Below are 21547 nucleotides of genomic sequence, written 5' to 3'. Positions count from 1 at the left end.
CAAATATGCAGATATGACATTAATAAAGTAGCTATTGTAAACAACTACAAGGTTATCGTCAAATAACCAATACATTTTCAAAAGCTTGATAAACACACCTCTCACTTTTTTTTTACTGAGGACATTTTTTATAGCACCAAGCCTCCTGCCGGGGAATACCCGCCACTGGAGTCGGCTGTATATAAATTGTGCACACCGAGCTGTCGGTACTCACTTGTACTCAGAAAACGTTTACAAGTGGAACACTTAAAGACGAGAAGAAGCTTTTCTTAAACCAACGGGATTATTGTTGCATTTTTTTCCTCCTGGAATCACAAAGCAAATTAATCTGTAAGTATAGTGATATCAATTTAACATCCCTGCTGTATTTTTTAAAAGCTAAATGATGCTATTGGGATGATTTCTTTGAAAAAATTTTTTTATCTATTATTACTGTAGGAGTCTCTCTTTCTCTCACGCTGTGTGTTTGAGAATGAGCATTGAATTAAATAACATGCAAATAGATGCAAAGTTTTTAATGCACATTTCAAACTCGAATTTTTTTTAATTCTGTGACACTTTTGCCAAGCCTGTGTTGAGTTGCGCTTGTTTGCTCTAAGGAATTAAGAAACCTTTTTTAGGGGGGGAATATTCGCTTACCATTCTAGATTTTTAAACTTTTGCGCCACCGGATTAATAAAATAACTGCATAACTGCACGAGTTATTTTTAGTTATTTTTTCTTCTTGTTCCTTCCAACCTTTCTAAACTAACTTTGACTCCTACACGTAAACGCCTCCCTGAGCGCGCTGATTGCCCTGGCCATGAACTCTTCTGTCCCGCGCAGCAAAGAAGCAGTAGTAAATCTAAGCGGGCTGAGATGCGGGAGTTTATTTCCTCTTATCGCTGCGCTTCACACGCTGCATTACAGCATTTCTCTAAACACTTTCTTCTGCTGCTGCATTTTTCTAGGCAAACATGCCAGTGTCAAGGATGAGAATGAGGCCATGGCTGGAGAAGATGATTGACTCCAATACAGTTTGGGGTCTGGCTTGGATTGACAAGGTGAGAAGCTTTCTTAGCCTATTATAATACACTGAACTGGTTCATGTAAATAGGAACTGCCTGCAAATAAGTAATGATAATTCAGAGTACAGGAATAGATATTTGGAAATCTATTTGTTGTAGGATTGATGCCTCTCCCCATGAGACAGGAAAGTGATTTCTGCAAAGCTGCACATGTTTTTATTGATGCTGAGTTGTCCCCTTGCTGTGCATACAGTATTAGCGTGTTACAAACATTGACCTGGTTTGAAGCACTAGCTTGGGATGGGTCTTAGTGTTGCAGTGTTACTTTGAGGCGTGCTATAGTTAAAGCCACTTTACAGCTATGCCTGTGGCACTTCAAACAGGTGAAAATAGGCACGATGAGGTAGCTGAACGGAAGCTTGGTTTCTGCTTGGGAGATAACACATTGCATTCTCTCAGTAAGCGCAATTACCCATGATTCAACTTAATATATATTAATTTTTTTATATTTCCCAGGAGAAAACAATGTTTTCCATCCCCTGGAAGCATGCAGCTCGACATGGCTGGGAGGTGGACAAAGACGCATGTCTGTTCAAAGAGTGGGCCAAACACACAGGTGAGAAAGCCTGAATAAGTCTGCCACCTGTTCAGAACAACTCTTCTTTACAGGATGAGGAAGTGTACTAAACTAGCATGTGCCAATGCATTTTACAGGGAAATATTCAGAGGGCCAAGTTTGTGACCCCAAGACATGGAAAGCCAACTTCCGCTGTGCAATGAACTCACTGCCTGACATTGAGGAGGTGAAAGACAAAAGCATTAACAAAGGCCACCAAGCTATGCGCGTCTTCAGGATGCTGCCTGCTAGTCAAAAATCTAAAGGTGAGAAAACTGACAGGAAATGAACGTTTGTTCTTTTTGGCGAATTAACATTGCGCTCAGTGTCTTCAATTCATGTGCTCTACAGTCTCAGTGGTAAAGAAAGTAAGTGACCAAACTGTTTTTCTTTCCTCTGCACAGATAAACGGACTAAATCAAGGGAATCAAAGGGAAGGAAGAAGGTAAATGCTATCACTGTTACTGTAGCTCTAGTGACACTTGTTTTTAAATAGCATACTCAAAATATTCCTCGTTTACACTGATCTAGATGCTGAATGTATAGCTTTGTAAAATAATGCTACTTTGTAGCTGTGCAGGAAACAGACATACACACATGGATTTGAATGTCTCGATTTTCATTTCGAACACCTCACTTAATTTCTCTTTTGATTTGTTCTTGCAGAGTTCAGTGGTTAAGATGGAAGAGAGGGAAGACAGCTACAGTGACACTCAGTCTCCCATCCCTGCACTGGTGCCAGAAAACACACAAGAAAACAGAGTTGACAGCACAGTGCAGACAGAACAGCCAGGTGAGCAAGTTTGAAAAATCTGTACTGAAAATGTTCAGATAAACATTGCATTTGAATCTAAAAGTCCAAGTGTACTCAATACGTTTGTTTGCCATTTTTGCAGATTACTTCTTTCCAACTGAGGTTCCTGATTGGTCTTCAACAGTTGAGATTGGCCCTGACTCCTTCATCAACAGATTTCAGGTTTCACCTGATCATAGCTCCGGTAAGACAACAACACATAGCTCATACTTGCTAGTAAATGACTTTGGCTTAGCTTGGAATAATTCAACTTAAATAGAAACTTAAATACTCATGTTCCTTTCTGTTTCTCTCCCCTTCTCATCGCTGTGATCGTGCAGACTACGACTGTCCAGAAGACATTATTGAGGTAAGCATAACCTACAGGTCTTACCCTAGTTAGAAAGCAACTTTTCATTGACAGGAATACCCATGTTTGTCTTATTCTGCTTGGTTTGGCTCATGCAATAATACCCAAAACACTAATAAGCATGTTTTGTGTTGAAAAACTAGTTGGGCCAAATATAGCCATACTCAATCCAGTGTTACTCTTTCAGATTTGCAGAAAACTGGAGAAAGAAACTTCACACTGGATGACAACAAGCAGTTTAGACGACAGGGGGTTCCTGTGCAATGAACCATGCACCAGTCCAGGGAGCCAGTGGAGTGAGTCTTCATCAGGTAAATGTTGCTAGTTGGAAGCTGTCATGTAGCTGCTGCTTAAACACCACAGTCCATGCCAGCAATTCAAGAATTTAATTGTAGAATTTAGTCAACATCAATGAATATGGTTAGATGTTGTTGTAGATTACATTAGCAATCAAAATAATGCTATCAGTTTTAAGTCACATGACTTGGTTTAACTGACCTTGGATTTCGCTCTTTGTTTTGCAGTCGACGATGTAGACGACACACGGCCCCAGTACACAACTCTTGCAGACATCCCAAATTCCACAGATGAATTCTGGAACAGCTTTTGCCAACAGATCCCACTTTTGCTTTAAAAAAGTAAAGGACATGACAGGACAATTCTTTTACACTGGACTTTTAAGAAGCTCCTGAAATCTTCTCCCATCAGAGCACTCCTCTCAGCTAAATCATCCTTTCGCTGGGACACCATCCCACCATCCGGACTTCTACTGTGTGTTTGATGTTTGGAAGCAGTTTGCAGAGCCACCCTCATCGCTCTCATCCCATATGTGAAGTTGTGAACAGAAGTTATAAAGCGCACTGCTGTGTAAAAGGAATTCACATGCTCAACATTGTTTATAGTTTTGGCTGGTTCAAGGCACCATGCTGCTCATTTTTTTCTCTGTTAAGCTCAGGCATGGTAATTCCATTATCTTAAACAACCTATGACAATTACAAGATAGTTGTCATTAACCTCATCTTGCAGATATGCTCGCACTCAGTGCTTGTGAAAGATAGTTAATGTACAGTGTAAAAAAAAAAATTACATATTTTTTTCTTTGTTTTTCCGTTATATGTACCAGTGAATTATAGTTTAAGTGACCGAAAACTGCATCTTTACATCTTGTCGACAAACAGCCCAACAACAGGTGAAAGCTTTTCTATGTTGTAAATAGTAATGTGTGCGTGTGTGTTTTTTAATAAAATAAACAAAATATGAAACATATAAAAGAATTTTTGTTTTTTCATTTCTATAGCAAGTGGTTTTAAATGGTCTCCCGTTATGAAACTGATCATTTGTAGGTCATGTTTGTATAAAAAAAAACATAAATTTGTAACATCTCTTTGAGCAAGTTAATAAACTTAAATTAGAACTAGCAAAAATAAACTCTAGAATATTATGAAGAATTCTAATCACGCTGGTCTAAATGATCACAGCATGCAGTTAAAGATGTATTTCTTCAATTTAAATCATTGAGTCTAGGAGCAGAAAAAAAGTTGTGGTATGTGGTACTGTGAATAGTTGCATCAGGTTTTTTTCTTCCTCATCTCGGGTTCCCCCGATAATCCCCAGACAGTTTGAGGAAATAGTGTCATTGCAAAATATACTGACATGCACGCTACACATACTCTAAACTGGCTCGTTGACAAGGAGCTGTTACTGCAGGAGACCCCGCAAATGGGATTCTTTACTTTTATCTCGTGTATGTTTTCAGGTTCGTCCAGACTGTTGAAGTAGACTCGTCAAACATCCTTAGAGATGAAAACAAGATAATAGCCATGCTTTTCTTTGGGACTTGAAAAGCCTTGCTTTACAGTAAATCATGTGACTTCATTTGAGGCAGTTGAAGGGTTTTCAATGAGAAACCTCATTTGGTTAATCATAAAAACTATGGAATAAGGTTTGAAGTGTTTTAAATTAAAAATTACTTTCAAATATACACTTAATGTGTTCAAACTTTTTTTTGTAGTCATTGACTTTTCTGTGGATAATAATGAGATTTTCTCAGCTCCTGCTTTCAATCCAGTTTCCAGATTTAATAGAGGTTATGTAGGTTATGTCAAAGTGAAAAAAGAGTAATTTAGTCTTTATGTGTATTGTAAATTACTTCGTGTCATTCATTATGTGCATACGTTTTTTTAATATAAACAATGCTTTGATCTTTTTTTTGATGAAGGCTCTTGTGACGTGATTACCCTCTTTTCCCGAGGCACCAGGAACACAAAAGGAATTCAAAACATTGTGTTTACAGCTTAAGCATCAATAATCATGCCTTTCAAATGATTCACTGAGGTTTCATCCAAACAACTGAAGGAATACCTGCACAATTATTCACTTTTCTGCAGAGAGGTAGAGACAGCTATATCTACAAACAGCATCTCTCAAGTCACAATATGAAAAACTGAATCTCACAAGACTCCAGTATGTGTTTTTATTCCACTTTATTACAAAAAATGTATAAATGAACATTTATGTTAACACTCACCTGCTTCTAATGTGCAATCAATTAGAAACAATTACAGGTGATTCCGAAATCTACAGTTATCTTAAAAGCTTCTGACAGTTTTGTACCCCACCTCTCGCCCTGTGACAGCTGCTATGGCCTCCAGCGTGCTTATAAATGTGTAAAAGTGTAGTTCAATGGGAGTTCGGAAATACAACAATGTTTCCTTAGTCCTTTGAAATCAAACACCTGTGAAAATGACCTGCAGCTGTTAGTGCAGTTACCGACATTAATGACTAGATAAAGTATAGGAAATTATAATATAGTATATTTATAATAAAAAAAAGCACAAAATAACTTTATGTAGTGATGCTGTCCAAAACATAGTAGAAGAACATGATTGGCTTCACTGAAACAAAGAAGCTTTGAGTTACACGTTAGCGAGGTCTTTTGCATACAGCTTTTTTTGTCTTTTTAAAAAAATGGCTACACGTGAACACGTGAGGTGTCACGCAACAACTCGACTACATAATAAACAAATAATCATTAGCTAATCCAAAAGAGGTCAGGTTGATGACACCCCCCGATGACAGCTGCTCATGAATAACACCTTTTGTTCGGTTTACGATGTTGTAGTTCATGACTTTTTGCGAGTACGAACTCCCGCGATAATACGGCATCAGCTGCAGAAGTTTAAACACATCGTGTTTTAAACAGTCAAAAGCTACACCATGAAGATACAAAGAGGGTGTGCGAGCTTCTGTGGTTTCAAACCCGAGACTGGAATACCATCTGGGAAACAAACCACACACACATACACGCAAAAAAAAAAAGATGTGAAACTATAAGCACAGACTGCAGACTTCATTTTTCTGTATGTTGAAATGAACATATATTTTTCTAGACATGTCTTTGTCTGTTTCCTTCTTTGCTGAAGGCATAGTTCCTTTGTCGATAGACAACCATCAGACTCTGTCCTTCCTTTGTCTGATCTTCGATGTAGAGGTGAACCATGCCAGGACTACTTTTGATCCACTGAAGATCATCCTTTGAAAAACACCAAGACCAAAACAAAACAAAGAAAACAAACAAACAAAAGGGGGAGAGAGAGAACAAAGAATAATGATTGAATACATTTCCAGCTTATCTTAAGGCAAACTTCCAACATAAATGGCATACATTTACTCTATTTAACTTAATGTATAAAAACCGACAACACAAAGAATCTTTTCCATGTTGCCAGTTATGTCATGCAGGCACTATTCGTGTTAAATCATGTCCACGTGAATTTAACTGCTGTCGTTGTGTTCAGTCTTTAAATGATGAAAAGATGATTTGAACCAGCAGGAATAGCAAAAAAGAAATAATGGCATCTGCTTAGTACCAACATAAACCTCGTAATGGCAAAACAAACACTTAGAGGTCAAAGATGGTGCAATGACAAGTCAAGGCAAATAAGAAAAAGCATTTAGCAAGCGGCAGATATGGTGTAAGTAATGCATTGTTATGCATTTGAACCTAGATTTTCTGCTGGGACTCCTGACACTATTAGCTCCCTGGTACAACAAAGAACAGTGTCTATGTTGCATTCAGTCCAATTTACACAAGCTGGTAAGCTAAATTGCCTTTGCAATTAGTTAGCATTTAACCAACAAACGTCAGGGTCACTGGTTATATAAGTGCAAGATTTGTACCCTTTTTATTCAGGTTTCCTACCCACAAAATTTCCAGTTTCGGTGCAGACACATAATTTAAGGAATCACTTTATAATGTATCAAGAACCGAAAGGTTTCAGTAAGAAAGTGGTGAATCTAATGCTGATTATACAGGCAAAAAGTTACATATTATTAGTGTAGAGACCTGTTTAGAGTGGACTAATTATCATTAGTTGAATATTATTTCCAAACTGTGAATGTACCAAATATTCTTTTATTTATTTACAATTTGGTAAACTGAGCTGAATAGGTGCTGGTTTTATCAGGACACCCATGCTGAACATCAAGTTTGCTGCTTTTGAAGCACACAAACAAGACGCGCTACCTTCTAACAAATGCAAACCTACATCACAGCAGCTCACTCTCTGGGCAGTATTTACTTTTAAGGGGATTTATTTGTATTTTCTATATATTATTTTGTCCCCTTTGTTCTTTTAAAACACATTTTAACAAAGTGTAAAGTGTTTATTTGTTATTTGACTGGTTGAAACCCATTTCATATACAGTGGGGCAAAAAAGTATTTAGTCAGCCACCGATTGTGCAAGTTCCCCCACTTAAAATGATGACAGAGGTCAGTAATTTGCACCAGAGGTACACTTCAACTGTGAGAGACAGAATGTGAAAAAAAAATCCATGAATTCACATGGTAGGATTTGTAAAGAATTTATTCGTAAATCAGGGTGGAAAATAAGTATTTGGTCACCTCAAACAAGGAAAATCCCTGGCTCTCACAGACCTGTAACGTCTTCTGTAAGAAGCTTTTCTGTCCCCCACTCGTTACCTGTATGAATGGCACCTGTTTGACCTCATCATCTGTATAAAAGACACCTGTCCACAGCCTCAACCAGTCAGACTCCAAACTCCGCCATGGCCAAGACCAAAGAGCTTTCGAAGGACACTAGGAAAAGAATTGTAGACCTGCACCAGACTGGGAAGAGTGAATCTACAATAGGCAAGCAGCTTGGTGTGAAAAAATCAACTGTGGGAGCAATCATCAGAAAATGGAAGACATACAAGACCACTGATAATCTCCCTCGATCTGGGGCTCCACGCAAGATCTCATCCCGTGGGGTCAAAATGATCATGAGAACGGTGAGCAAAGATCCCAGAACCACACGGGGGGACCTGGTGAATGACCTGCAGAGAGCTGGGACCAAAGTAACAAAGGTCACCATCAGTAACACACTACAACGGCAGGGAATCAAATCCCGCAGTGCCAGACGTGTTCCGCTGCTGAAGCCAGTGCATGTCCAGGCCCGTCTGAAGTTTGCCAGAGAGCACATGGATGATACAGCAGAGGATTGGGAGAATGTCATGTGGTCAGATGAAACCAAAGTAGAACTTTTTGGTATAAACTCAACTCGTCGTGTTTGGAGGAAGAAGAATACTGAGTTGCATCCCAAGAACACCATACCTACTGTGAAGCATGGGGGTGGAAACATCATGCTATGGGGCTGTTTTTCTGCCAAGGGGACAGGACGACTGATCCGTGTTAAGGACAGAATGAATGGGGCCAAGTATCGTGAGATTTTGAGCCAAAACCTCCTTCCATCAGTGAGAACTTTGAAGATGAAACGAGGCTGGGTCTTCCAACATGACAATGATCCAAAACACACCGCCCGGGCAACAAAGGAGTGGCTCCGTAAGAAGCATTTGAAAGTCCTGGAGTGGCCTAGCCAGTCTCCAGACCTCAACCCCATAGAAAATCTGTGGCGGGAGTTGAAAGTCCGTGTTGCTCGGCGACAGCCCCAAAACATCACTGCTCTTGAGAAGATCTGCATGGAGGAATGGGCCAAAATACCAGCTACTGTGTGTGCAAACCTGGTAAAGACCTATAGTAAACGTTTGACCTCTGTTATTGCCAACAAAGGTTATGTTACAAAGTATTGAGTTGTATTTTTGTTATTGACCAAATACTTATTTTCCACCCTGATTTACGAATAAATTCTTTACAAATCCTACCATGTGAATTCATGGATTTTTTTTTTCACATTCTGTCTCTCACAGTTGAAGTGTACCTCTGGTGCAAATTACTGACCTCTGTCATCATTTTAAGTGGGGGAACATGCACAATCGGTGGCTGACTAAATACTTTTTTGCCCCACTGTATACTAGACATCATTTGAGCATAATTATTTTTTTTATTTATGCAGATAGCGTATGTGTGAAGCATACATTGCATTGTTTGGTAACATTTGTTTAAATGTTTAGTAATAAATATGAAGTGAAAAAAGTTTGGATCATGTTTATTTTGTTTATTCAGGAACATTGTACATGCATTAGTTAAACGGTTATAACAAGAATCATAGCTTCTTTTGGAAGGATGTTGCTGCTTCATTTCACAAACCCTGCGTATCTCTGTTAACATGAGTGTCTATCTCTACATCTCGGGTATATCCCGGAAAGTATGGGTAAATATGAAGCCTACCTTATGAAAGTCATGTTGGCTTTTTATTAACATAATTAAATATCAGCAAATGACTTAACCGATCCCTCTACAAAACGATTTGAGAGAAAGGCAATGGAAAAAAATGGTGTTCTGATCTTGCCGGTATGACAGATCATTAACGACTCTTACTTGTTATATACGAGCGTAACTACATAATTCACCTGGTGCTATCGCAACACATGACCTCTTGTTTGTTCTGTTAGTTCTTATATACTTTGTTTACGTAATAAAAGTGGAAAATGTAAAACTTTCTGTCAATTGTTGACCAAAACATCATGTTGACCTTGATGATCTTGGTGAATATAAGACAAATCTTAATGGATTGTTAACATGACTCCACTCTAAACATAGTTTTACCAGAATTCATTGAAAGTGCATCGTGCATACAAAGAGGAAAAAAACAGTAGTGAATCACCAGGCGGGAAGGTTGTGCGCTTTTAGTTTAGTTCCTGTTACATGACACCATTGTGATTTTGTCTAAAGCATGCGGTTCTCTTTATTGCCACAGTCAGTTTCAATAAAATGTTGATACCACTGACTGTCAAGGGAATGGAAGCTTGTTTCTGCCACTGAAAAACATTTTTTCAATACATAAGACCAAATTAAGCTTATTATGTCAAAATTTTGACGTCTGAGAAAATGACTCAAAATTGAAGAGCTAACTTGAAATTTTTGTGATCTAACCTTAAATTTTGACGCGGAAAAAATGTTTTTATTCAAGACAACTCTAGAAGAACCAGATGGCAGATATTTTAATTAGTTAATTTGGTTTAATTTTAACAATTTTAAGACGGAGCACTGTGGCACAGAGTTATAAGCTTTTTATTCATGCAGACAACGTTTTGTAGAATGTGCTGTTATATGCAATCAGATTACGTAGAAATCAATCAAATAATGCTCATTTTTTGATAACCTGTCCCAGCAGACCCCAGACCCTCCCTAAACACCATGATGATTCAGACCAGTGAAAGGCAGCTGAAGGAGAAGTGATGGTTTTGACATGAAGCTGAAAAAAATTGCTTGTGACTGTTCGAATGAATGTGTGGAATCAATAGATAAATATGAGAGTTCAGGAGAAACTTCAGCCTACTCTAAAACCTGGCTGATTTATTATAAAGTATATAAAATCTGTGTGTAAAAAGTGACGAATAAGTTGTGCAAAAAATGAACACAATTCATGTTTCACTTCTGTTTTAAGCTGCACAAATGTAGATAAAGTTAATACAACGTTAATCTAACATACATCAGATTGAGACCACAAACTCTGTCTGTTGAAAAAAGCAAACTGGTGCCATGGCTGGCTGTAATACCCTAAAATTTCATGCGATGACTCACTGGCAACCATAAGAGCCACATCAGGTGCAAAATAAGATAAATAAGGAGAGCACATTGGAAATGTGCTTGCCAAGAGAAAATGGTGTGTGTTGGGATGCTAAAAAAAGATAAACACTAAAATTTCGATCACGTGCTGAAGAAATATAGGCGTTAACACTGTCCCACGGCCAGGAAAGGGTGTAGCACTCAGGGAGGGATGCAGACGATGCAAAACTGTTCCTCCCTACATAGATGACACGGCCATGAAGAGATCTAACATGCAAAAACCGCAAGAGAGGGCCGAGGGGGGAGGGGACTGTGTGTGTTGGTAATACACTTGGTGAATCTCTGGTGCTTTCCACCTAACAAGTATAACCATTAGACTTGTTTTGTTTTAATTTTAATGATGCTTCATCCTGAATCACTTTAGAGTGAAACTCAACCAAAGTTGTTTTTTCTCTTTTCTTTCTTTCTTTTTTTTTTAAACGACACAGATGTGTTTGTGAAGTTACTTCCTCAAAGCACTTGTAGACACATGCATACCACAATAACCAGCAGGGTAAAATCAAGCTGGCCTGGCATTTCCCTAGGATTTTCAGTCTTGTGACAAAGACTAATATCACTCAAACATTAACAGTTATTAATATTACAGCGAAGCAGTAGCTGTTGTGAAATCAATAAAAATAAAGCAATTCTTAGCAGGTTCTAATATGATTTAACTGAAACCTCAGATGAACTAAAAAGCATGCAGTATAACATACTGTCATGCCAAAATGCAGAAGCAGTGTGTGAAAAACTAGAACTATAGAACCAAAGAGGGCAAGTTGCAGCCTAGTGCTGCTAGTCAAATGCGCTTGATTAATGAATTAAAGTTGTGGCATTTTGCTGGTCTGGAGTATTCAGGTGTGTTTCAAGATGTCAAAAAGGAAAGACGTCAATGTTTAAGTTTGTGACGGTTAATTTAACAAAGGCTGAACAAGTATGGCTTGTTTGGAAAGGCTGCCAGGCGAAACCGTCTGATCTGAAAAAAGAACCTGGGAGCACAGCTGAAGTTTGCAAAGCTGCATCTGAACAAACGTTTTTTGGATAGATGAGACCAACGTGGTGATGTTTGGCGCTAATGTACAGTGACATAGTTGGAAAATACAAAGCTTATCAGCAGAAAAACACTTCATAGCACACTTCGCGGCTTCACGAGGGGTGATAATTTGGGTTTGGTTTGCAGCCACAGAAATTGGCCACGTTGCAGTCCGTGATTCTGTAGGCAAATGTTAGGCAAACAGCAAAAGTCTGGCCAAAGACTGGGTCATAAAACAGGAAAATGGTCCCAAGCACATCATCAAATCTACAACGTGAGAGCTGAGAAAGAAAATAATCAAGATGTTGCATTGCTTCAGGTAAAATTCAGACGTTGGTTGGACTGCAATGCTGTGGTGAGACGTTAAGAGAGCTTGCCTGCATATCTTAATAAACTGAAGAACACTATCGAGAAGAGCGGGCCAAAATTCTTCCATAATGATGTGAAACACTGATAGAGTCGCACCGAAAACAATTACTTCAAGTAGCTAAATTATTTTCTACCAGCTACTGAACCATGTGCTGTGCTTAGTTTTTCACACACTGTGTCTGCACACTGGCTTCGTTGTTGTGAAACAATGGCATGATGTAATATGTCATGTCTTGTTGTTAATCTGAGTTTGTATTTAAAATTATTTACATTTGGTAAGGACCTGATGAATTTTTACGGTCTCCCGATTGACTCCTGAATTTAAAAGGGTGTCCATTCTTTTTACTATGACTGTATACTAAGAGTAAAAGCAAGATATTTTGAATTAGTTTCACAAGTACAGTAGAAAATAGAATAGAAAATAGAATACGAAATATTCTAATTTTAGAAAATTTAATGTTATGGCAATAATGAACAGAAGCAAACGCAAACACAGGAAGTCCCATTGCACAAGCATGACAACTCACTGTCTGATAGTGAATTATATAAAACAATTATTTATCTCCAGGTTTGCTTTATTGCAGCAAATTCTCCAAGATTTTATAGTGGTCGATAAACAAACTCTAGCTGTCCCAGCTCAAAGTTTTTAGGAGACTGTCTTGCATATAGGGTTTGTAAAAAAACAAATAAGAGACACAATTATTCCTGTTTCAGAAGGATATACGACGACAGCGTGCAGAAACTTGTTTTGCCATCTATAACCCGTTGTGAGGAATTTAGGCAATGTTCGATCATTATCTCTTTTTCTCTCACTGATTACTGCTTTTCCAGTTTTGTAGTGTTCATATTCTTATGAATATAGATAAATATATGTGTGACGTTTTGTCTTTCTTTTCAATAATCTGCTTAATACGCATAAAAAAAGTAAATAGAAAGATTTACAAAATGTTTTTTTAGGCTCAGGATGGAAGACAATCTGAAAAATATTTCCTAATTAATGCCAGAATTTGTGCTGTACCACTCACTCACCTACCGAGGCTCAGAAAGCTTGTGGTGTATTTTTCAAACTGATCATTATCCAATTATCTCCCAAGGCTAAGTTTGATCAAATCTGAGTAAAATGAGACCAGGAAATAAATGATCTTATTCTGCTTAAAAGACCTTTATGATGGTTAAGATGGTTTGACCACAAGTCGAGTGCAAACATTGTAGGTTATGCAGATTATTCACATTTTCCTAGTACTTTTCCCTGTGGGTGTGGGTGAAATCAGTAATATCCTCCCAACCAAATTCATAACTTGGAGGCACATATAAGTTTTTTCACCACCGCTCATAACACTGGAGCAAATGAATGAAGCCAATTTAGACTTAGTCAAAATCACAGCTGCTCAGATGGTCATTTGAAGCTTGCTCTAAAAATAATCCACCCTTATGTTAAAACTTAATATATTCATAACTTAGGAGCAGAATAGAACTTTTAATAAATATTTACACCGGCCATAGAGACTAAAACATTTTTTATGTTTAATCACTATAGCCCTACAGGTGGTGAATGCTTATATATATATATAAATTGCATAAATTGTAGTGGTGTTTTAAATTATGGATAGAGAGCAAATATAAGGGCGATCGTGGCTCAAGAGTTGGGAGTTCGCCTTGTAATTGGAAGGTTGCTGGTTCGAGCCCCGGCTCGGACAGTCTCGTCGTTGTGTCCTTGGGCAAGACACTTCACCTACCGCCTTCTTGGCCAGAAGGGCCGATGGCGCGATATGGCAGCCTCACTTCTGTCAGTCTGCCCCAGGGCAGCTGTGGCTACAACTGTAGCTTGCCTCCACCAGTGTGTGAATGGGTGGATGACTGGGTGTGTAAAGCACTTTGGGGTCCCTAGGTGGGACTAGTAAAAGCGCTATACAAATACAGGCCATTTACCATTTACCATAAAACCTGCAGGTTTTAGATGTGTCCTTGATCCAACACAGCAGATTTAAATGGCTAAACAACCTCCTCAACATGTCTTGAAGTTCTCCAGAGGCCTGGTAATGAACTAATCAGGTGTGTTGACCCAGGGTGATATCTAAAACCTGCAAGACACCGGTCCTTGAGGCCTGGCGTTCCCCATCCCTGGCGTAACTACTGGGGGCGCACTAGACTCCTTGGTTAAGTATCATGCCAGATACCATGAATCAAAGCTTGAATTATTGATGCTTGTAATGTTGGTGACTTTTAGTGCATTTCGACTTCTTATTTTTTAAAAATAAATGGCTTGAGGTGAGGTTTTTTTGTGCTGAATGAACTACCATTCTTTAAAGATATGCTAAAACGTATTTGTTCCATTCAACAGTTTGGGTGAACATCCGTTAGGTGATGACTGTCTACACAGCTGATGGTAAATACATTATAATGATAAGGAACCCCCATAATGTCACTAACTGAATTATATTTTCTGGATTACATTTGCATGACCTCACAGAAAAATTACTAAAAGAAATTTAAAACTCATTCTTATCAACAGATCAACCAGTGCTGCTGAATGTGCCACTGAACCAACTGTTGTGGCTGCTTAGACAGTTAAAGTCTACACTGTTACAGAGAGAAATAACATTATAGAAACATGTTCACCAGCTTTGTCCATGGCCACTGTCAGAGCTGTGATTACATCAAACCATACAGATGCACCTAACAGCTCTGACTGTTTTGATTGTGGGCGTGACCCAGCAGCTAAAAAGGTAACACCGACTGCATGTAGCAGTTGTGTCTGTGCACTGCTGGCTGAGTGTAATACAATATGTTGTTTACACTGATAAAATGGCATGTGAAATTTATTGCAAAGGATGCAGAAATAATCCAGGATAAGCCTCCAAACTATGGCCTTTTGTGGGCTCTGTAGGATTATACTACACAAAAACAGCATTAGCATTACTAATACTGCAGTTTAAGCCATCTTGTGTTGATTGATTGCACAATACAGCCTTTTCCATAATTCTCATATTCGGGTTCCAAATTTATCAAAAGATAAATAAAATAATTCCTAATAAAAAAAAAAACCAAACAAAGAGCAAATCATAAGTAAATAGGGCTTGACTGTATCAACAGGAGGTAAAGTGCTGCAGTGTTTGCAGCTTTTTATACTCCGCCTATTAAGTCACTCTTTGCCCTGTGTTTGTTACTTTCTAACAGGAAACTGCGTCATTCAACAGTCAGTCAGCTTTCTTCCCTCACCGTCTAGGTTGAATGTCTTAGTTTTAGTTTGTTTTTTTTCCAATTCTCATTACACCGTGCCTCTGAAAATCTGCTGTTGGAGCTATTCAGACATGTAATGATGAGCTCCATGCATATTTTGCTTAATTAACTGCCCCAGTTCTGTTATCTTTTCTTTCAAATCATCAGCCGTGATTCATATGAAAGACATAGTGATTTGACTCACAGAGATAATACGGAGGTTCTGTAAAGGACGAATGTTTTGAACATTCTTTGCGTCAAACAACCCACACCGTACACAAAAGAATTTGCAGAGTTGCCTCAGGGAAAAGTTGTGTGTTTTTTCTCATAATCTGGATCAAGTTGTCACATAAAAAATAGTCAAGTTTTGTATTCACATAATCAGGCCGCAATAGAGCTTCTTTTCATTGTGAGAATTAGGTTACTGTAGCCGTTGAGGAAGTCCAACATTAGCATCTGCGGTTGCGGCACAGTTGTTATTTGATCCACCTCTCAGCAGTGTAGATTCTCACCAGAAAACATAATGTTTGGTCTCATAAAGACTACTGTAACTGCTGTAAAATCACCAGCATGCTTTGCATGCCTTTACAGAAAATAGAGGTTGCATGTTGCAGATAGATGAATTCTACTTCTGTATTGCTTTGATTTAAAATGACAGTGATTTTGTACAAATAGCTACATACATGTACACTCAATAGTGATTAGCCTACTAATGAAATCATTCACTTGCGTTTTACCCCGCCCTGTACTGTGCATGTTCTGCATTATAAAAAAAGGCGCCAGATTCGAATGAGTTATAAGTTTATTTATTTAAACCAGGAAGTGAAACTCTTGAGAGCAAGAATCTATCTTGCACGTGTTCCACTATGGGAAGAACAGGCAAAAAGCACGAAAGTTTTAAAATCATGACTCTTCTGCTGTTATGCAACAGTGTTGATCATGACCCACTTTACTGCCAGTGTGCACAGAATTTGCCCTTGTTAATCACATTTTTAGAAATATTAGAAATAATAAAGGAACTTCTAACTAAACAGGGGTGTGGTAGTCCTGGATTAATTAAATCTTTAGTACCTGAAGCCTGAAGACAAAAGGAGAAAAGCCAAACATCTGTAACACGGAACGAACCAGAGAGAGTGGATTTTCAGGTTTGACGATGTCAGCTTGTGTGCTTTAAAGTCAGGATTAAGCTCTCTGGCGGGGCGAATGCGTAACATGCATACCAGCCCGAAGAGAAAACCCAAATGGATGATGGTAGAACCGTCGTAAAAGCTGAAATGATTGACATGGCATTTGCAATTGAAGTTGTTCTTGCAAGAGTTCAGTTACTTTGGCAGAAATTGAATTCCCCAACAACGACAAAGTGTTTCTTGGGAACAAACTGCTCTTATTAATGTGCGAATGTAAAAATGTAGGTCACTGCTGCTTTAAACGAGAACACACTCTTTAAACAAGTGGCTTCGTTTCTTTAACAAAAAAGATGCAAATTAAAAGAAATAGTCATTGCTGATTAGACATCTTGAGCTGCAGGCTGGACTGTGTGCCAGTGTAGTGTCTGATTTTTAAAAGGCCGTCACATGCTCCCAGTCGGTGTCTTTTCAACTTGGGTTTCAACTCTTAGTAAGACTTTGAAGCCACCAAAAGAAACAAGTTTTCAGCAGTTAAGCATTAGTTTCACAGTGAGTCAAACTCGAAGGCTCTGCTGTCTCATTACATGATACTGATAAGTCACACACATTCCAAAACAATCACCACTCATACTTGGAGTATCCTCTGGAAACATTTGCTCCACCTAATTTTTGTATGAAACCAGTGAAAGAAGATGCAGGACTAAAATAATTTTAAGGTGCTCGATTTCAGCTCTATGTAGGCTTTGGGGTGTTTGTTACATTAACACAAACAAACCATATTCTCTGCAGCAGAACTGCTTACAATACATAATCTAGAAGACAATTTGGAGGAACTGTATTGACATGACTTCTGTATCCCAGCACTCGTTTGGCAGAAGTTGTTACTTTCATTCTGAGCAGCTGAAAACAATAGCAGGAAGCAGAATGAGTAGATGGCCAACTGGGGGGCTTATCGTTGTGATCCATGCTCCATGTTTTAACATCCGGTCCTAGAAAATAGCTTGGTAGAATAGATTTTGTTTTCATCATGCTCTGGATTAAGATGATTTTTTTAGATGATTTAATGTTCTGGTGTTGGATTAGAGAAATCAGAGCTAAGAGGTATTTCCTGACACTTTCGGGACACAGAGCTAATAAAAACTGAGTGTGTGTAGTTATGGAAGTATAATCCCCATTTGGCATCACTTGGTTAAGAATGGACTTGAGTTGATCCTAACCGTTTATGTATATAGACTACTTTGGCTGCTCATCAACGTAAACAACTACTCAGCCAATCACATAGCAACAGTTGTTTGTCCATTGCAATGTGCATGTAGACATTGTCAAGATTGGGATCTAGTGGGTTTTTCTCACACAACCGTCTCTCCATTTGAATGGTCCAAAAAGGAGAACATACTCAGTGAATGTCAGAGGTCAAAGGTGAGAGGATAATGACCAGACTGCTTCACATTGAAAGGAAGGCAACAGTCACTCAATTAAACACTCATCACAACCAAGCTATGCATTGGTGCACAGGTGTCCTGCAGGTTTTAGATGCGTCCTTAATCCAACACAGCTGATGACCTCCTCAACATGTCTTCAGATGCCCGGCAGTGAACTAATCATATGATTCAGGTGTGTTGACCCAGGGTGAGATCTAAAACCTGCAGGACACCGGCCCTCGAGGCCTGGAGTTTGACACCCCTGCAATAGAGCAACACCAAACCTTGACACAGATTTGTTACAGCAGCAGAAGACCACACTGTGTGGATCTCCTGTCAGTTAAGAGCAGAAATCGGAGGCTACAATTCATACAGCGTCGCCAAAATTTCAAAACAATTGAATCCAGATTTGTTCTGCAACACTGGGCTGGTAGGGTCAGAACTTAAACTACGAAAGCATGGATTGTCCTGTCTTGTATCAGTGGTTTGCGCTGCTTTGTGATGGCACAAAGCTCATAATCATCTCAAACTGTTTTTCTGAACATGATGTTCCCTGGCATTCAAATAGCCTCGTCAGATCTCAGTCCAATAAAACACCTTTGGGAGTGGTTGACCAGGAAATTTGCATGTGCTGCTGACAGATTTGCAGCAACTGTGTGATCTTGTAACCAGTACCAGTATCTGTTGAATCTATGTGATGAAGATTTAAGGCAGATTTGAAGACAACATGGGGTCCAACCTGGTACAGGCAAGGTCCCAAATACACATTGGATAAAGAGGCTCATATATGTCAAACTACATTTAGTAGTATGAGCTAAATGTAATTAGCTCATATTACTAATTATCTGATTCCAAGACAATTTTGAAGTAAAATAATTTTGCCAACCAAATTGTAGGCTCAAAGAGAAATAAAAAAATAAAATTAAAACACAGCCGCTTCATCTACTGTTGTCTAACATAACTAGAGACCATATGTTGTGAATAACATTCGGCAACAACAAGCAACAAAGGATATAGTAACTGCTGGTGATGTAAAGCGGGCACATTGAAGTTAATTATAAATATTTAGAGGGCTACTTAGACGTCTGGACTGTGGAATTTGTCCCGGTAGCGATGCCTGTTTAAACATTACCAAAGTGCCTGACCTGACCTGCTTGAACAGTTGTGAACTCTAGTATCTTGCGTTTCGCACCTTTTAACAGCACAGATGGTGACTGACGTATATGTCTTAAAAGGTTAATTCAAGCCTGTATGCTGAAGTACAGACTACTGTGTAACTCTGGGCTCAAAGCAGACTCAAAGTACCTAATGCTGGTTGCTCTTTAGACTGTGTAGATTGTGGCAACTACCCCAGACTCTTACTGTCTGTGAGCTACAGAGACAAGTGGTGCTGCATTTTGCTCAGATAAATATTTGGTTTTTGTTATTAACTGTTTTTCCTTTGATGCAATTTCTTTTCTTCCACCGTTTTCAGTTAACATGTTTTCATCCTGTCACATGAATCCTCAGTTTTTAATGATTTTATATGTTGTAAACTTGTCTCATTGACTTGACGGATAGTTTTTTTTTCTCTGTTCTTCTATGTATGCATGTATGTGCATATGTGTGCGGGGTGACCTCCAATGTTTTGAAATGCACCTAAAATAAACAATATTTCTAATTATTACTATTGTTACTATTAATACTATGCAAAATAGAGTTTTGTTAACCAACTGCAAAAATGCACAATTAACATAGTAAACTTTTTAAAAGTTTCTCAAAGTACACTTGCTAAGATCATGAAGCAGATCATGATAATGTGATGCCAAAACATGTAGGTTTCTCCCTAACCTAATTCAAAACCTCCAAAGCGGTTCAATACATCAATATGTACATGAAGATGAACTGATGAATGAACGTTCACCTATAAAATATTTATTGTCTCCTTTGTCTTTTTTATTGCCTTTCTTCTCTCTTTACATTCCCTTTACCTTAACTGCTGGTTGACCTTCCCGAGCTTGGCTCTGCTGCAGGTTTCATTCTATTAAAACATGTTTTAATGCCTCGATACATGTAGTCATTTGATTTCTATCTTTATTATTCTAAGATGTTTACCGTAAAATAAAGATAATAATAACAAAGTGCCCCGAGATAACTGCTGCAAATTGGTGACGTATGAAAAAAAACTGAACTTTGGTAGTTGGTCACATATGCAGAGGAAGAAAGACTGCTCTAACTGAGACTGATTTATGCACGCTGTGGGTATGCCGGTGTCTGTGAGTGAGTGGATGTGGGTGTATGTCTGATAGAGATAAGGAGAGGGAGTGAAAGAGTGACTGTGTGTTAGAGAGAGTGAAATATTGGTCGGCTGATTTACTGGAAACACCAGAACTGCCTGTGGTTTCATTCAAACAAAAGATGATTGCAGCAAACCTTCAGGATACAACACCCTATAAAACGAAGTACGAGCCATATCATCTCCCAGAGTTTAATCTAAAACCGACAAGGCTTTACATTTTTATAATATCCAGTTTAACCTTTAACTAATCAAGTGGGTCAAGTGTGATCATAACAGACTGGAAAAAGAAGTGCATGTATACTTCACTTATATCAGCTAGGGCTAGTAAAAAGTTGCTAAAAACTGCTGCTTTAAATAAGGATATTATTAAACGATTACAGCTACTGAGCAGAAAAACTTATCGCTAACTTCGGCAATTCTGTTTTAAAAACATATATATTATTAGCGTATATATTTGAGGTAAATCAAAGACTAGGTGGTGCACAGCCATGGTGGTGAGCAGGTGGCCTCTGTCATGTCACAGGAAGAAGGCTGTGGGTTTACACTTGCTAGCCGGTTGGTCCCATTTTGTGTGATGGTTGTAGGTGTAATGTAAACCATGTAAGGTGCAAAGGTGTACTCTACCTCTTGCCAAGTGTTAAATGGGATAAAGCTCAGTGTGACAGAGTTTACAGACAAATATGAGTGCTCTACACATTTATGAGGTGCCAAATAGCAACAAAAAAACCCCCTTTAACCCTAAATCTGTCTTCTGTGCATCCTTGGCCTCAACACCACGCACGGATAAAAAAAAAGGTGCAGGTGTTTAAAAGAAATTTGCATTTACCTGGACGTTGAACCAAATGATCCACACACAGATAAGATTGCATACATAAAGACTACTGGTGCATCTCAGAAAAATTAGAATATCATGAAAAATGTTTGATCAAGAAGGGGAACCTTCCTTGTATTTAGTAAGTATTATATGTAAACTGAAAGATTTCAGGTGGGTTTTTTTTGGGCTTCTGTTTTAATTTTACTGATTAAGTCGTAGAACTCATAAAAGTCACAAATATGGTACCCATGAATATTAGAATATTGTGTGTGCAAGTAAATTACTGTTCAAACAGTATAAATACTGTGTATCACTCAGTCTAGTTCAGTAGAGGCAACCACAATCACGGGGAAAACTGCTGACTTGACAGTTCTCTAGAAGATGATCCTCTACACCATCCATAAAGATTATAAATCCCAGAAGTAAGTGAAGTCTATTTATATAGCACTTATAAAAAACAAGTGTTACACAATATAAACCAGGGGTGGGCA

General features: G+C 38.5%; 1 protein-coding gene across 1 annotated transcript; it reads left to right on the top strand.

Moving 5' to 3' along the window:
• The first annotated feature begins 200 nt into the window (after positions 1 to 200).
• irf1b (interferon regulatory factor 1b) lies at positions 201 to 4046 on the top strand. Its single transcript, XM_006785007.3, has 10 exons — positions 201 to 330; positions 951 to 1043; positions 1524 to 1623; positions 1722 to 1889; positions 2028 to 2068; positions 2290 to 2416; positions 2520 to 2621; positions 2758 to 2786; positions 2974 to 3097; positions 3311 to 4046. Exons 2-10 carry the CDS (start codon positions 957 to 959, stop codon positions 3418 to 3420), a joined length of 888 nt encoding a protein of 295 aa, XP_006785070.1. The 5' UTR covers positions 201 to 330; positions 951 to 956; the 3' UTR covers positions 3421 to 4046.
• Positions 4047 to 21547: the final 17501 nt, after the last annotated feature.

The sequence above is a fragment of the Neolamprologus brichardi genome, chromosome 10 (genome assembly GCF_056152115.1).
Source record: "Neolamprologus brichardi isolate AB-2024 chromosome 10, ASM5615211v1, whole genome shotgun sequence".
NCBI lineage: Eukaryota > Metazoa > Chordata > Actinopteri > Cichliformes > Cichlidae > Neolamprologus > Neolamprologus brichardi.
The sequence above is the reverse complement of the archived record's forward strand: the minus strand, read 5'-3'. Positions and strand labels throughout refer to the sequence as shown.

Bases quoted from the DNA above. Each gene is read 5' to 3' on its own strand.
- irf1b (XM_006785007.3), top strand. From the start codon at position 957: ATGCCAGTGTCAAGGATGAGAATGAGGCCATGGCTGGAGAAGATGATT. The intron at 1,890-2,027 runs GTGAGAAAACTG...TCCTCTGCACAG, and splicing joins TGCTAGTCAAAAATCTAAAG to ATAAACGGACTAAATCAAGG. The intron at 2,787-2,973 runs GTAAGCATAACC...TTACTCTTTCAG, and splicing joins GTCCAGAAGACATTATTGAG to ATTTGCAGAAAACTGGAGAA.